The sequence below is a fragment of the Amblyomma maculatum genome, chromosome 11 (assembly GCF_055883805.1).
Source record: "Amblyomma maculatum isolate TAMU_Amacu chromosome 11, ASM5588380v1, whole genome shotgun sequence".
Taxonomy (NCBI): domain Eukaryota; kingdom Metazoa; phylum Arthropoda; class Arachnida; order Ixodida; family Ixodidae; genus Amblyomma; species Amblyomma maculatum.
In genome coordinates, this window is record NC_139354.1 from 43,936,234 (window position 1) to 43,954,242 (window position 18,009).

The 18,009-nt window shown below is 43.0% G+C and overlaps 1 protein-coding gene across 2 annotated transcripts; it reads right to left on the minus strand.

Annotated features, from left to right (window-relative positions):
• Positions 1–745: 745 nt before the first annotated feature.
• LOC146173683 (uncharacterized) lies at positions 746–18,007 on the minus strand. 2 transcript variants are annotated; one of them, XR_014702021.1, is made up of 6 exons: positions 17,251–18,007; positions 16,602–16,646; positions 15,805–16,494; positions 15,042–15,266; positions 5,453–5,560; positions 746–1,999 (listed from the first exon to the last, which is right to left on the minus strand). XR_014702021.1 is itself a non-coding variant. In XM_084584170.1 (5 exons), exons 1-5 carry the CDS (start codon positions 17,557–17,559, stop codon positions 5,519–5,521), a joined length of 1,311 nt encoding a protein of 436 aa, XP_084440296.1. In that variant the 5' UTR covers positions 17,560–18,004; the 3' UTR covers positions 746–5,518. The 2 variants fall into 2 exon arrangements, 1 of the variants encoding a protein (XP_084440296.1); XM_084584170.1 differs by having other exon boundaries at positions 746–5,560; positions 17,251–18,004.
• Between the last annotated feature and the right edge of the window lie 2 nt (positions 18,008–18,009).

Here is an 18,009-nt window from a genome sequence, read left to right on the forward strand (position 1 = left end):
GACCCCTGGCGAAGTTGCGAAGGGCCGTTTTGGAATCGCTGAGAATGCTGCTGGTTCCGTTTTGAACAATTCCTAGGGTTATTGCGGCCTCTTCTACTCGACCTGTGAGCACCGTATAACTGCTACCCTGCGAGAGATGCTCACCGCGCTCACAGAGAAAGCGTCCTGTAATGTTGTATTTTGCAGCATCAACATACACTATCATCCCTTTGATACTTTTGGCGCAACGTATTCACCCTGGCCCTCCTCCTACTTTTGTGACGATCTGCTTGAATGTTCTTGGGGAGTGGTTTGACCTGAATGCGTCCCCGCATCTCTACCGGAAATATCACCTGGCTTGAAGGGTCCTCGCCCCTTATGCCTAAGCCTTGCAGGCTACATAGCTTCAACTCCGTCTGCCTGAGCCGCTCTCCTGCGGTCAATTATGCCTCAAGCTCTGCGAGGGTGTTGTGGACCCCTAGTGACAGAAGTCTCGCGGTGGACGTGTTTCTGGGGAGACTGAGAGCTGCTTTGTATGCCTGCCTTGTCAGGCAATTCAACTTTTCACTATTGGCCTTTTTGAGATCCAGGTAAGGGCTGGCATACACGGGCCGTCGGAGGACGAAAGCCTGCATGAGCCAACATGCGTCATACTCTCCTATACCTTGTCGCCCATACCTTTCATGTTGCTATGAGGTAAAGTCAGCAGAATTGGTTGGATTGCTTCACCAACAATGACAGCAAGAACGTAACGGGCAAATCAATATCACATAAGAAAAGGTACACACTGTTTTATTATTCAAAATTTTAAAAGTCCACATAGAATTAGACGCAATACAAAAGCAGGTCATTCACAATGCAGGCTCAAACGCCACGTGAGACCTGTCTGCCTCCAGACGCTCCACAAAAGCTGCGATGCACTCTGTTTAGGAGTTGCAATAAGGAGGATTCAAACCAAGTGGAATGACAAAAACTGAACACTGTGCATTCCATTATCGCCGAACTTACTCTGCACCTCAAGGTGACACCACTTGCAAAATTTCCTCTACACTTTGTAAAGCGTTTCTTGTGATAAACAGAAAGGCGTTTTACAGACCCTTTACAGTACATGCTATTACCTGTCAACGCCCCTAGATGGCAATTCTGTTAAATGACCCATTAGGCTATTGCAATACATGCAGCATACAAAAAGCGTTGACAAAATTAGGAACACGACAATATATTAACAACAATAGTTGTCTCATATTTAAACACCAAATAGGGTCTTCTGAACGTTGCGAAAACGTGTAACATCTTGCAACACAACCTGAAGTAAACATATCAAGATGTGAGAGTATCATCAAGAACAAAATTCCACATATGCAATAAAAGGCATAAAGAACAGGTATCTCTATGATACAGTTCCAAGACAAAAAAGTGAACACATCTGGTAAGCATTATTCCATATATTAGATTAATTTTAATACATTGTAAGCTTAAAACAATAACTTCATTTCAAACAAATTCTAGTAGATGAAAATAAACACTGCACAAAAGAAATGACAAAGTAATAAATAACAATCTCGGGTGCTCCCGGACAACATGTTAGCCTTAATATGCAAGAAAAGGAAACACCACACGGCTGGCTGTAATTTAACGCAATTCGACCGAGTAGTACTCGCTGCTGGGTGAACACCCGGTAATTGCTCCCACACTGCAGTTTTGTCCATAAAAGAAAAAGATGTCCACACTTCAGATATTTAATCCAATTTTTTTGAAAAAATAGGTTACTTAGTAAAAAAAAAAAAAAGTTAGTTATTTCTTCAGGCACTCAAGAAGCAGTAAAATTAACATAATGTTTAGTTGCTAGATATGAGACAGTGCTCCAGGTAAGAGATTAATAATACAAGCATTAGTTGGATAAATACAGGAGAGTCCCCCTATGGTGGAGTACTATATTTCAATGCTTCGAATTCTTGATGTGTGATCACCTGCAGACAGTTCCAGGTACAGCTGCTACAGCAAATCTGCCGTGAAGAGCCTAGTTTAGAGTAACGAAACAATAAACAAAAATGATGTAATGCTAGTACTAGTGGCAGGATAAGGCATTTCACTTCATCAGTTGTGAAGGCTACAAGTATTGCAAGCTGATAATATTGTAGCCGAAGGCCATGAGACTATTTCCAAAATGCTGCACCACCCGTTGTGCTAAACCAGATCAGGGAGTGCATTTACTCCCTTTTGGCCAGCTGTTTACATCCTCATTTCTGAAAGGAGTAAGACTAGTACGATTCCTCGCATTAGTGCATCAGGTATAAATGTACAGCAAACACCCCCTCAAGGCAGACGAAACCACCACAAGTTGTGTGCACACAAAAATGGTGAGCTGGCGAATGAGAATAAAGGTGGCCTGCATCAACAGGGCATCATGGTTTGATCACAAAGAGACCACTTTCATTGAAAATGGATGTTTTATAAGCTGAGAAAAAAACAGTTTTAGAATTTAGATGTGTACACTGACACCAATTTTCGGGCACATATTCGAGGGCTATGCTGCGCCGCTGTTTACGTCAAAACGGTATTAACTTGTCCTTTTCGGCAATGGTCTCAAGAGCTTGATTCGACTAGCAGGAGTATTTTTAGCTCCAATTTTCTTATCAACGAATGCATCTTCTGCTACCAGGCAGAAGTAAATGGTCAAAAAGAGCTAGAGGATGAATTTTTACTGAGAATAATAACGGCACAAAGTTGCAAGTGTGCTTTTAAAGCAGACTGATTCGTATATCACCCAGTTTGGTCATTCTGGAAGCGTAGGAATTGGCATGAACAAAATTGCAACATGAAAAGATTCCATACCCGCGACCTTAAGCAGTTGTTCTGACAGATTAAACAGCTTTACAGCCTATTGTAACATCATTCTGAAAGAAGCCTCCAGACCTTTCCAAAAATTAGAACAAAAAAGGTAAACAAAATGCTATCATATGCCACTTTCTTACATTCATAAGCACATTTAAAAGGCTAATATTGTCAAAATGAGAAGGTGTAAAAAATCTTCTAGAAGATGATCCAAAATGCACTTTGAACAAAGAGCATTGCAAAACAAAAACCTGCTCACACGCTGCCATCAGACTTTAGATCGAGAATATTCAAGCAAGTACAGCAATGCTCCTACTGAAGCGTAAAAAAATGCAGTATGGTCAGCACACCATAGCACTTGTAACTGGCAATTTCACATTACATAATATTTCAACTATTCTGACATTTCTTGAGCACACAGGACCCATTATGCAGCAACAAATCATCAGTTTTTGAGGTAAATACAGAAGGCTTTTACAAAACAAAGCTGCCAAGTAAAAGGCTGTGGCAGGAACTGTAGGTTGTCGACCATTCCACATCAGAAATCAACGACAAATAGTATGACATTCCCACCCCGCAGCTGATTTGTACTATTTTAGCCAAAAAAATGGGTAATGCATTTTCCTGGCACAGCACTAAACCTATGATGTCACAAATTGCTTCGTCTATGCAGGTCTGAAGTCACTACACTCATTGCACTCACGATGAGTAGAACTCAAATATCTGTCTGAGGTAGATGCAATTCAAATAAAGGGCAGCTTTTCTGACACACTTGATGCAGTACAGCCCCACTGCTACTTTCCCGGATATATAGAACTGCCAGCACGTGCTTGCTCAGGTCGCAGGCGGGAGGCTTCGCTGCAGTATATGAATGACTGGTGGCGGTGTGGCGAGCGTTCATGCAACGATTCACGCTCTCTAGTGTTCACATCTCGCATTCGCCAACAGCACTGCAGAAGATCCAGTCGTATGGATGTTCATTAACTCTAACCATTAGCATAACTCCATGCGTTTTAATCTCATCTACAGCAGTTAGCAGTGCTGTGCAAGGAAGCCAATTGTCAGACACTCGGGTTTTTGTATTTGCGGTGTCCGGAATCACCTCAACCGTCTGAAAAATGTCAATAATAGCTATGAAAAGACCTTCCCGTTTCTCTATCAAGGATCATCCGAGTTTTCGTTCCTTTAAAGACTAAATAGCGCAGCTTTAGCATGCATTTCTTATGAAATGTTATATTACAAATTACGGCTATATCAAACTATTACATAATTTTTCACTTGTTCACTGTAACAAGGTTTGATTGTAACACAAACTCAAATTGGGCTGTTACATTGCAAATGTCACAGTGTTCCCGCACAGTATAGATTGGAACACCACCTCGCACCATAGTGCTCTAGTCCACACCAGTAGTATTTCAGCAGCCTACACTTAGGGCACTCGGTATGAAGACGGCATGCGACAAAGGTGGGACTCCGTGCACCATCAGCACTTTGACTGCCACTGTGCGTGGTGGCATCCAACATGTGCTCACACCACACCGGGCACATTTATGAGTGGAACAAATTTTGTTGCCGCTGTATACACGGTCAATTCACAGTTGAGAAGTGAGCGCGAATGACCAAAAGTGCAAAAACTGAGGCATCCAAGGCAGATGCCACATGCTTCCACAAGCTAGCCCCAATATGCTTATTTCTGTCGACAGCTTCCTCCTTTTCCACTTGTAGCTCAAAAGGTACAATTTGTCTATTTCAACAGAGAAGGACTGCATTGCAACAGCCTGCATGACACAGCATTCTGCAACTTTACCCAGTCCCTCCTCTCTCCCTCCCTCCTCCTCTCTGTTGCCACACTTCACTTGAAAATCCACAGCAGGGTATTTTGAATGTTCTGTCTGTGCAGAACAGTACTGAATTTTATAACGCTTTGCAAGTTTCGGAGAAAAATGTTACACATATAAAAAACGATTGAACGAAGCTGCAGATAATAGCGTCAAAATGTTTCCACACGTTATTACTTGACTACTATGTTTACCGGCTCCGAGATTTTTTTTTTTTTGTTCTTTGCTCAGTCTTGCAAAACAAAACAGTGAAGTTGTAAAGTAGTGACATAGCCAAAGTACTGCCAGTTCACATTAGCTGTACTTAAAAGGGCACTTTTGTCACTACGGAACACGTTACGGATAACTATAAACATAAGCCTGTGGTTTTTTTAAGCCTTGTATACATCAGATCTAAAACAGGGCAAGCCTTGGCAATACAGTTAATTGATGTGCGAACTCTTTCATCATGCTATCCCATTTGGTGACGCAGTGGGGAGTCGAATGCTGTTGTAGCTACACGAGTTGGGAAGCACTCGAAGAAAAAAAAAAAGCCAAGGGCTCAAAAACACCATTTGTGCGATGCAAGCAGATCACACTTATCTGAACTGTCATGATTTTTGTCCAAGCAAAGATAAGACACTAATATGGTCTTATCTAACAAAGGTACTGCTCCAGAAATCAGAACCAAGTAGCAGATAAATACATTTTAGGCTCACATGATTTGACAATGCTTCGTCACCTTAGCTGGGGTGGAAAAAAGTTCACAAAGCATCCACAAAACCAGAAGACCACGGGCGCGGATACAGCACATTGCATACCACAATATACTGGTGAAATAAGCTGGCTTCATCTTCCTTGCAAGGCATGGGAATCCTACAGCCCCATTACCAGTTGTCAAGGAAGTCGAATCCTGTTTTGGGGATCCCCTGCGAGAACAAACAAACAAAAAGCCGCCAGTAATAAAGTAATCTGCAAGATTTACCTGGCGTAATGCGTTAGTCTGCATAACAGCATAATGCATTAGTCTGGAGAGACCACACAATCTGCTTTACTGTAAGGGTAGTTGCATGCCAAGAAGTAAACATCAGCCTTCGGAGCCAAATGACCGTATGTAAAGTAAAAGTGAATGGCAAAAAAAAAAAAAAAAAAAAAAACTTCAATGCAGCCTGATTTAAGTGCATCTCACTAAGTTTCTAAAACATGTCAAGGATTCCTACGCAGACTTCTTGTGATACAGGCACTGTGAACAATGCCGTTCATGTCTGTTATTCAGGCCTTATTCTATTTGTATCACCACAAGGTACTCCATGGCTATGCTGAGTGGTTAACTCTGCTAAAACAAAGTATGCTCTATTCAGGTTCTCATGCAAGCCGCCACCAACTCAGAACCTGCATATTAACATTCAAGGCTCTGTCATTAAACAAGTTTATCACATCACTTACTTAGGAATTATACTGGATGAGCAATTACACTGGCAACCTCGCATCGAATCTCTCTGGAAAAAGTTATCCCGTATCTGCTTCACACTGTTAAAATGTCATCAGTACTTCGATACTGTTCCTCTAAGAACAATATACTTTTCTTTATTTCACAGTCACCTGTCGTATTGTGTTGAATCTTGGGGCCATACCTATCCGACATATTTAGAACTACTTTTCAAAATTCAAAAGAGAGCAATTCGGTTCATATCATCTTCTAGTTACCGTGCCCATACGACGCCTCTCTTCAAATCTTTAAAGGTACTTTCCCTTCATCTAATAATTCAGCATAAAACTGCGATAATGGTGCACTGTTCGATCACTAGCAACTATCCTTTACCCTCATCTCACTTTGTCTCCTCACAATACAGATCACGAAGCACAGAGAAAAACAATTTTCTCATTCCAATTAGCAAAAATTTGTATGGCATAAGAACTCTTTTGTCTGTAGGGACTACAATATGAAATTAAATCCCTATAGAAATAAAGCAAAATACCAACTTCTCTGCACTGCTAAAGTCATACTATTACAATAGGTTGTGACACTTTTACTCCTTTGAAATTTTGCCAAAAGTCTGTGCTGTCTACTAAATAATTTTTTTGGAACATTATGTGCATGGATCCCAACTAGCCTGCGAGCTAGGGATCCAGATACTTGCTGCAATGTAACTTGCATTGGTTTTGTTGTGTTTGAAATAAAAATTGATTGATTGATTAATTGAATCCCAGTAACACTGATGCATACAGCATATGCATGTCCCAGTATGCATATGTTATTTGCGCATTCATTACAGAATGCCCAAAGCTCCAACAATGCAGTGGCTAATATTGGCCACTCCGCCACTTTTTTAGATGTGAAATGAGCATAGGATGATGGTACAAGGACACCTCCCGTGGGAACGATACAGTGTATTAAACATTCTAAACCTTTGTACTAAAAAACACATGCCAGAAATATAAATAAGTAGCCACAAGATATCTGTACCTGCTTATGTTTTCAACAGGGGTGTACGAATACTTGAGTAACTGAATATGAATTGAATAATGAATTCTCGAATTATAATAATAATTAATGATTGGTTCACAGGAAGGGAAAGGTGCAGTATTCGTCACACTTGTTCCCATGGACACCTGAACCGTGTCGTAAGGGAAGGGAGGAAGGTGGGAGTGGAAGTGGATAGAGAGAAAGTGGAGCCGTAGTGGAGGGCTACGGAGTAATTTTGACCACCTGGGGATCTTTAATGTGCGCTGACATTGCACAGCACACGGACGCCTCTTCGTTTCGGTTCGATGGAAGCGAAATGAGGAGTCTGTGTGCTGTGCGATGTCAGCACATGTTAAAGATCCCCAGATGGTCGAAATTACTCCGTAGTCCTTCCACTACGGCACCCCTTTTTCTCTATCCACTTTCACTCCCACCTTCCTCCCTTCCCTTACGGCGCGGTTCAGGTATTCACAAATTGAATACATAGCACTCGGATGACTGAATATTCAATATATTTTGCAATAGGCTCTGCGCCGACGCAGGGAACACGATGTACGGCAAAATCTCGTTATTTCGGCCTTCGTTAATTCAGAAATTCTAATGATTCAAACACGGATCGCAGTCTCGACCAGCGCCCATTGAAACGTGTGGCGTCTGACCTTCCTTGATCCGAGTGGGGGGATTCACATGCAGGCACAATCCGCGAAGCCAGGGATCATCTAAATACATTGTGGGAAGGCACATATTATCCCCTCCTGGCTACAGCGAGGCGGCGAGGGTGAGGTGCTGCATCTCCTCTCCACTTCACGTGGCAGCCTCCTCCCCCCCCCCCCTCTCTCCCTCGACTGCTGTGGCGAGGGAGGCGTGCGCTGTGTGTGGGTGTGGTGGTGTGCGGCCTGAACAGAGCGAACCGGACGGGCCAGCAGTGCGGACGCGTCCGGAAAAGAGGGACTGGAACCAGGTGAACTGATTTGGTTGATCGCGCATGCGCGGCTGAAGAAAACCATTAAACTGGTTTACCATTTGGTCCTCGGTGTTCGTGTTGTTCTTGGGGGCCACCACTGTGGTCTGAGCTAGCGGAGCGCTGTTTGCTCTGAGAGCGGAGCTGCAGCCCCGTAGAGAATCCCACAACATCTCTCTGACCAAACTACTTTGTTGGGCGAGTTGGTAAACATCCATTGTTAATAAAAACAACTCGAACAGGAAAACACAAGACAAGATAAAAGAAAGCTACAGGACAAGCGCTTGTCCTGTAGCTTCCTTTTATCTTGTCTTGTGTTTTCCTGTTCGCGCTGTTTTATTAACAATGGACATCTCTCTGAACATGAATTGCTGGGAACAGTGGTCAGAAACCCCTCATAGCAAAAATATAGCCCAGTAAGTATAGCTTCAGTTTCACTTCTCTTAAATTCACACCATTCCACAGCTACCACTGAGCGTGCACCGTTCAGTTGCGCGTCACTGGTATTTTGGTTTTATTCTGGTATGGTGCCAAGTTGTTCTAACGTATAAGCGTCTTTCCCTCCCTTACATCCACGTGCTTCCTCCGTGCTTCTAGTATGCTGACCCGTCGCGTTCTAAGGGTGCTTCACTGCACATGCGTCCCTGCATAGTCCAAGCAGTCAAGCATACATACTCAAAACATGACGGGGCCATTTGTGAAGAGTCGATGAGAATGCAACGCACTGGGAAAAGCCATGGAGGAACTTGTGATTCTGATCTACATTCTCGATATGTACTATGCTCAAAGCAAGGCACTTGATGAAGTCACGAATTACTGTTGTCGTTGCTTAGGTTTCATCTCGAATGTATAGACATCCGCATTCCAAGCGTTCATTAGATAAAATTACTCCAATGAAAACGGTTTCGGTAGTTCTTTAAGAACATCCCTTATAGTTATAGGAGGTTTTATATTTGTGATGTGCCACAGATATGAACATTTCATAATCTGAGTACTTTTTCCTCGTCTCTTGAAGTCAATGCGTATGCTTAACTGTACTTAACAAAGTTCGATACTGTAGCGAAAGCTACACTGCACTAGGTTTTTAAGATGTCGGCATGACACCGTGTTACCGTGGAAGACGAAGAAGAAGACGAAGACAAAGAAAACGAAGCAGAAGAAGATGAAAAGGAAGTCGAAGAAGAAGATGAAGAATGTGCGGTCCCTCGCAGCTAATGCTTTCGCTCCACATTCGGTTTAGCAGTGTTGAACCCTTCTCATTTTTTTATTTGATATTCGATTCCAGAGTTACTATTCAACGTTCGTACACTCCTGGTTTTCAAAGCCATGCTGCAGAAGTCAATGTATTTATGAGTTTGTATAGGCACTTGTTTTGTATAAGCGTTGCTCAAGATGACAAGACTCAATGTAGACACATTCTCCCTCCGACAAAATGCTGACTGCTGTTGCTCACAAATGGTCAAAGCATGTAAGCACGTAAATAGTGAGCATTGTCCAGGTGGAATTATTATTACAGTTACCTTACCTGAATATATATATATATTATAGTTATATTACCTGGATATATAATATGGCTCGAAAAGCACAGTACAGAAAAGAAACCAAAATAAGAAACAAATGCGAGTGAAATCGCCACAAAACGTTCACAGTAAACTCCCATTACTCGAAGTACTAACAGCGCAAATGCAGCAATAGCTGCTACCACCTCAGCTACGACTCACAAAACACCCCTTACAAATACCACCGCCATGGTGGCGCAGTGGTTACGGCGCTCAATGACTGTTTATAAGGATGCGGGATCGAATCCCGGCCGCAGCAGTCTCTTTTTGATGGAGGCGAAAAGCAAGGTGCCCGTGTGCTGTGCGACATCAGTGCAAGTTAAAAAACTCCAGGTGGTCGAAATCTCCGGAGCCCTCCACTGCGGTGTTTCTCATAGCCTGAGTCCCTTTCGAACATTAAACCCCATAAACCAAACCAAGCGTCTTACAAGTAGGATGATAAGACTGCAAGAGGTGGGCTGTAGGAAAGGTGAGGAAGTCAGAGGCATCAGATGAGCCCAGTAGAAAGTGCATGCAATCGCACTGCTGCCACTAGACAGGCTATAAAGGAGACCCATATGTGCTCATTTTCGGTCTGCCTGCCACTGCTGCCCCCAAAAGAAGATTATCCACCTTGTGTCACCAGTGCTCTCTGCCATCTTTACTCTCGATGTATGAGGGCTATTGGCACCAGAATCACATCACCAACCTCATGGCGGCAATAGCGCAGCACTGCTCATCCCACGTCTATTTTGCTATATCCTATTATTTTTCACTGCTTTGGAGCATGAACTGTTGTTGTGCCATGCAATGATAAGCGAAAGCAGCTGAGACAACCGTGTTTGCTTCGTAGATAAGCCAATGGTGCTGGGGCATGGCACCAACTGCGGCTGGTTACTGAGATCGCATACATTCCAATCATGTCACGAAACTGTCATGAAACTTTTGTGTTTTGTGTGGTTCTACCAAATTTCTAATAACTCAGGACCAGCTAACAGACAGGCAGCGTAGCAAATTCTTATATCAAGATCAATTGATACCAAACCTTCATAGCGGGAAGTTTTCGAACACATGCGCTTCAAAGAGGATGGCAGTAGGTAACTGAAAAAATTCCTTATATTGAGGAATGCGCTATATGGAAGTTCATTACATCCGTGCTGTAGTTCATTATCTTTTACATGCTAAAGGAACATTGTGGTCTGTGGTCACGCGCTGCTGAGGAGAGTGTAGGCTACCTGCTGCCATCCAGGCATAGAAATTTGAAGGGAGTGAAACGAAAAATTAAAATGGGCCTGTTATTTATTAGAACACCACACCCTAATCAGAAATAGATCATTTGGTTGAAAATGAAACATTTATAAGTGTGAAAATGTCACTAAGTTAAATGCATGTATTTCCAGCCTTGGTCGCTTTGACAAGTAAAAGGGGAAAAACTGGAAAGTCCTTCTTTATGCGTATGATGTGAAAGCGCTATGGCTCCTGTTTGCTAGCTTCCCTCGTGGACCCTATTTTATGTACATGCATCCTGCTACTCACATATCTCCAACCTTTAAATTCGTGCCTTTTTATCCCACGCGTGTTAATTAGCATAAAGTCTCAATCCACCACATCATATTAAAGACCACCCAAAATAGAAATAAAGCCCTGCTTTAACCAAGCTATATGAACGCGCCTGTGGCCTAGGAACTGCGAGCCTAGCTTGCGATGCAAACGTCCTGGAAGGCTGCGTTTGAATCTCACCCTCACATCTCAAATCCAGTGGGCGAGTTGGCAGCGCTTACTGAATCGGCCATGTAATGTGGACTTGTGGCATCAAGGGAACCGATGACCAGTCAGTGCATGGCCACGTCACTGGCCAACTAACATCTGCCAAGGACATGACCGTGACTATGTTGCAGCAGATTTTCTAGAAAATGACGCCATTAATGCTATCGTGCTAAAGCTTTCCTCCTTTAGACCAAAAAAAGAAAGTAAAACCGTATTTAAGCACGTCTTTGAGAATTAGAAAGCCAAACTGATAATTCCCCTAAAAAATAAAACATAAAAAAAAAGAAAGTAGGCAGAATTGGCCTCATAATGGCGACAAATAGCACAGAAGTTGCATTTAACGTATGTCTTTAAAAATATGGTGTAAACTTGAACCAAGTGAGCGAAAGCTGCGGAATGAAGCCCACTTCCAGGTCCTCCCAGTAGATGTTGAAAAATGGTTACATCTATTTCTTGTTTTATTTAAAGTCACTCAATAAGATTCCTAGTACTCAAGCGGTTACAGAAAGGTACTGTGCCAACATTTTCTGTATGCTTAAATGGGCACAAGGCTGATAAACATTACACCGCGCTTTAGAAAAAAATTATGTTCGTTCACCCATTAGATCTTGATATTGCACAAGATTTGTGTTTGTAAAATTACTAACTCCTCTTGATTTTAGCCAAAGGATATGACCAGTTATAAACATGAAAATGAATTAGAACATAGAGGATTTGTGGCCTTAGAAAATTCAACATCAAGTGAATTCTGAATCTACAGAAATGAACCTTGTTAGATTATACTAGCAGAAATTTCAACCTGGTAATATGTCCAAATTAACTTCCAATCAAAACAACACCTAAGGATTTAAATACACCTGTACACTTAACAGCATGATTTTGGGGTATATACCCCAAAACATGACCATCAACCCTATTTCTGCTCTACAACATTGCATAATTAGGCGCAGCTGATGCCATACTCCTTTGGTCATAGTGTCACTAACTCATCATCATCAGCCAAACTATACCCCCCTGCAGGGCGAAGGCCTCACTCATATTTCTCCAATTAACCCGGTTCTGTACTAGCTGCATCCACTTGACCCCTGCGAACTTCTTAACCTCATCCGCCCATCTAACTTTCTGCCGCCCCCTGCTATGCTTTCCTTCCCTTGTCACTAACTATATGATCATCATCATCATCATCATCAGCCTGATTATACCCACTGCAGGGCGAAGGCCTCTCCCATATTTCTCAACTTAACCCGGTTCTGTGCTAGCTGCATCCACTTGAACCCTGCAAACTTCTTAATCTCATCCGCCCACCTAACTTTCTGCCGCCCCCTGCTACGCTTTCCTTCCCTTGGAATCCAGTTTGTTACCCTAAGCGACCATCGGTTATCCTCTCTTCGCACTATATGCCCTGCCCATGTCCATTTCTGCTTCTTAATTTCCACTAGAATGTCGGTAACTTGAGTTATTTCTCTGACCCACTCTGCACGCTTCCTATCTCTTAATGTTACCCCTACCATTTTTCGTTCCATAGCCCTCTGGGTTGTCCTCAACTTAAGTAGAACTCTCTTGGTTAGCCTCCAAGTTTCAGCGCCATAGGTGAGTACAGGTAAGATGCAACTGTTATATACTTTCCTCTTTAGCGATACCGGTAAGCTGCTAGACATAATCTGCGAGTGCTTGCCAAATGCGCTCCATCCCAATCTTATTCTTCTTGTTATTTCCTTTTCATGATAGCATAACTTAATTAGTGTCACTATATGATATGATAGCATAACTTATGATATGATAGAATAACTTAATTATGATATGATAGCATGATATGATAGCATAATTAATGATAGCATAACTTAATTAGTGTCACCTTTCAATGCTTCAGGTGGGACAATGTGATGAAAATGGCCAGAACTTGTGTATTAAACGGCTAGGGACACCAAATTTGTGCTAGTGTATGTGTGCTTTACAGTTACGCGTAAGACATTACTAAACATGGACTCACCACGTGAAATTTGCCTATGCTCAGTAAATAACTTCAAATTGAATTTCTTCTGCCATACAGTTTCAGTTTCGGCTTCAGGGTGCCAAACGATAGTTGCGATGTTGCAAGTGAGTATGATGTCACAAGTTTAAACTACAAAGCAGAGAATATATTGCAGCTTCTGTGTATGCCACGTGACCTCCTAGTCACTCGTGACGTTAGAACCTTTGCCTGGGAACCTCAAATCCAAACTGAAACTTCATGGAGAAAAAAAAAGTTTCACTACAAATTATTTACTGGGTGCACGCGAATTTCATGTGACAGTCCATGTGCACTAAACGCATATGCCTCGTTCTGAAGCCAAATTACATTCATGATGGAAAATAGCGCGAAAAAATACACGAAGGACGGAAGGAAGACACGGACTAGCGCTCGAAAAAAATTCAATGTCTCTAACCCTTTACAGCTTACAGCGTGCTAGCATCTAAAATAAATGCACAAATTCATTTTTTTTAAACGGATGTCTCCATCCTCGGTGTTGATCAACTTCAGTGCTGCGTCCGTGAACACTTTACAACAGCTCTGGTATGGTCTGCTCAGCTGTATGTATGTTCTTGTTTCATTTGCTCATGTTGGAAAGGTAAGCACATGGAAAGGCCTCAAATTTGCCGCTTTATATTACAACTTCTCGTGAGAGAACACAGATGGAAGTACAATTTGAGAACCTGAAATCAGTGCAAGTTAATTGTGTCGACACATAAGGTGTGTTTTGTTCTGTTTTACGGCACAGGCAACTAAGGCCATCATATGCCAAGAGCAAAGTTTAAAATTTCCATTTGATAAAAGGGTTTAAAAAACTATTTGAGATTCTATGACTTGTTCAAAAGCTCCACTTCCTTTAGGAAAGAAAATATGCAGAAGATATCAATAAGTGAGTTTTCTTCTAAATGTAAGCTAAGGTGCAGTGGGATGTGTTTATTATAAACTTGAGGGAAGTGCTTTTGTCTCAGTTCGAGTTTTGTGCATGCAATTAAGATGTGGTTAGTGGTGACCTCTCCACAGAGTTCGCTTGTAAGTACATCTCATTTCGTGAGAATTAAGTTACGAGTTAAATGAGTGTGACCGATATGGAGGTGGCATAAAACCACTCCAATAAAATGCACTTTGTGACTACATCATTTCCATTTTTCTATCAGTGACTTCACTAGTCATAATTTCTTATTCACTTCCTTGTTTCACAAATCCTGTATTTCTTTCAATTTTCTTTGTACTAACCCTACATGACCTGGTACCCAGCAGAATTTCACTCAATGCCCTCGTGTTTTGGCTCTGCTTATGTAAAGTATTATACTTCCTAATAGAGTTCCGTTATATTCTGAGCGTAGTGCTGTGATTACCGGTACATAGGGAACTAAGAGAAGTTCTATAACTGGTATTCCTATAGGAAGAAATTTTTCCTGCTCCTCAAAAAATATAAAAACTTCTTTTTTTGTTGTTGTCGTTTTTTTTTTTTTTTTTACCAGATGATAACTCATGACTGAAGAGCTAGCTTAACTTAACTGCAGTAAAGCAAACCTTCAATTAAGCCATGTCAATCTTCCACACCTATTGCATTTCTTGCCGGAAGATAAACATAACGCATTTTGAAATGGTTCCCCACACATTATACCAATCAGCGTCTTTTCTAAATAAATGTTGAGTAGCCTACCTCTGGGCTCCGCACAGCCATGGCTTCCTTCGGAGCTTCATCAATGCCTTTTGGGTCATCTTTCGGTGGCGACGGAAGCCTGGGTGGCCGGACCGGAGGAGCCGCCAGAGAAACCTGCTGGTCAACCGACTTGAGCGCTGCCTCCCGTGTGGGTGACTTGACCTTCGGAATGGGCGGTGCCGGAGGCTTCGTCGACGGCTGCTTCCGGGGTGCCTCTGGGGGCTTCTGCAATAGAGAGAGAGTGCAGTCGATCACTGCACGGCCCCTCACACAATGCATCCTGCCTAATCTCCAAGAAAAAACTACTGCCTTCAGTGATTAGAAATCGATACTGCTGTGAGAACAAGAAGTTACATACTTCACCAAAATACTTCACTGCTGCAGTACTGAGTTTGTGGGTAAGTAAAACGTTTAAAAACACTAAAGCTTGATTACAAATTTATTCTTTAAAGAAACTAAAAACAGGAAACTATGATAACTGAATGGCCTCCAAGGACCAAGCTGGGGCAGTGACAACTCCTTGGAAAAGGATGTTATAAAGTAATGCGTGCAACCATGCCTCCAAACATGGATTTTATTAGTCTGTTTAGCAGCAAGCATCTTTTTCTCTTAACTCTTAACTCATGGCTGAAAACTGATGTGTCTAAGATTGGCAGAGTTCATGCGACAACTTGCAATCTTTTATAATTTCACCCACATATGCAATGCCAGGGCATTTACACAGTCAAGCACCGAGGGTAAAATAAACCCCAGGCAACCGTACCTGGACATGACCTACAACAGTTGGTGGCTTAGGTGGGGCTGTTTTGGGGCGGGGAGGGTCAGGCGGGGGTGCCTTCGGTGGCGTTGGAGCCCGCCTACGCCCTTTACGTTCTACAGGTGTAGGTGGGTTGGACGATCCTCGCGACGCTATAGAGCTCACAGATTCCTGCGACCTTGATGGCGGAGGAGGCCTGGGTTCCGGTAACTTGGACTCGATGGAACTACTGCTAGCCGGAAGAACTTTTGGATCTGCATGAATCACTCTAGGTAGGCTTCCACCAATGATGATTCTGGACTCGCCAGCTGCACTTTTGATACCTGCCGCTGGTGGTACCTTCGACTGCACACCATTGCTGAATTTAACGTGCTTGAGGCTCGAACCCTCCAGGGTGTTGCTCGGAGTTTCAGGCTTTGAGCCAGCAACTTTGCCAACATTCGGCTCAGAAGCACTGCTGCTGACCAGGCAGGGCTTAAATGTGCTGGTCCTTGAAGTAGCACCTCCGCTGGCAACCTTAATGTTTGATTCAGCAGATGTGTTTCCCACAGCTGCATTTTTGACAGAGCTTGCTGCGGAAACAGCTTCATGAGAAGCTGGACCACTGGCTTCCTGTTCGGGCACCGGTGCATTCTCAGCACTCTCAGTGCCATCAACTTCGTCAGTTGAGTCAAAGATGCGCATGTTTAGCTGGCTCTGAAAAAAAAAAAAGAAAAGAAAAAAAAAAAAAAGGACGTGGTGAAAATGGCATCGCATGGTGCTTGCAACACTTAAAAAAAAAAAAAAAAGACAAATCCACACACCTGCGTTTCCCAACTGAACGGGGCTGAGTGTTCGTCCCTCCAACACTGTAGCGGAACAGCAAGCATTTCGTCATGATTAGCAAAAGCAGCTCACAATACTGCGCTCCATTTTTACTAGGGCCACGTCTTGCTCCCCACATCGACTATAACTGTACCCACGACAACGAACTCGCAGATATAAGAAAGGCTTTAATTAATTTGTGCAACTCTCCCAACTGACAAATAAAACAGCGTAAAGAAATCATTTCTTAGCAAGCAAGGCAACTCTGCCGGTCAACCAGTCTCAAGGCTACGAAAGCGTTACTGATTATTTTCTGCTTCGGCCTTGGACAGCACAGACCGGTGGACGGAATGTAGAACTGGCTGAATGCCATGTTGTCAGGTCCAGCTAAGGAGTATTAAATACGACGCGTCGCGACGGTGCTGAGCGCATAACAGTAATATAGTTTCATCCTGTACAACTACTATTTCGCAGGACTCACTGACCTTAAATAGGCAATTCGTCGCACAAAACAGCAGCGTAGCAGCGCGGTTATGTACGCGGACATCGTCAACGCGGTTTTAGACATTTCGCATTTGACACAAGTCTCAAACTGACAAACAGCTGATCCGTACAAAAAGATAATAAACACTGATAAAATAAGCTCACCCCAGACTTTCCAGTGCGGGCATTCGCGGCGTCTTCGTCCGACACCATTCTGTCTCCCGTGTTGAGGCCGATGACAGGAAAGACTTCCACTTCGGCGTACTGCTTCGGATAATAATTGTACTTCTCCTTGATCTCAGTGCCAACCAGTGCCTGCCAAGTGATTTCTGTTTTCTTCTTCTCCGGAATCCCATCCCAGTCTTCGCCGTACGCTTGCCGAACGATCGACATGTCCTGAACGATCCTCGAGGAAGCATAGTTTACGTTGCGAAAGTACGACTCTACCTGTTCACGCAGTTTGGTGGAAGCCATGACTGCTCACAGCGTTACCAGACGGTCGTCACCCCTCAGACAACTTTCTCACTTTGCCGCGGAAAAGCGCGTACGACTCTTGCAGGAAACAAGATGCGGGGCTTCGTAAAACGAGGTCGTTGTTCGTTGTGCTAAACGAGGTTTCACGCCTCTCTCATGTTCACGGCCATGACAACAAACTTTGGCACTACTGTTGGATTGGCTGGGATTGGATCATTTTGGGGTTCGTTTAGCGCGGAGAATTTCGTCGGAGTTGCACAGTTGCACCACTAAGGTACTAAGATGAAATCAATCAAATCAATACAGCATGCCGGACGATTTGGTTTTACGTCGCTAAAAGCATCACATGTAAGCACGTTCTACAGATCACAGATTAGCGTAAAGGACTATAGACGCCTAATTTTTGGGTTTGCGTTTTATCATTTGTAATGATGCCTAGGACATTACTGT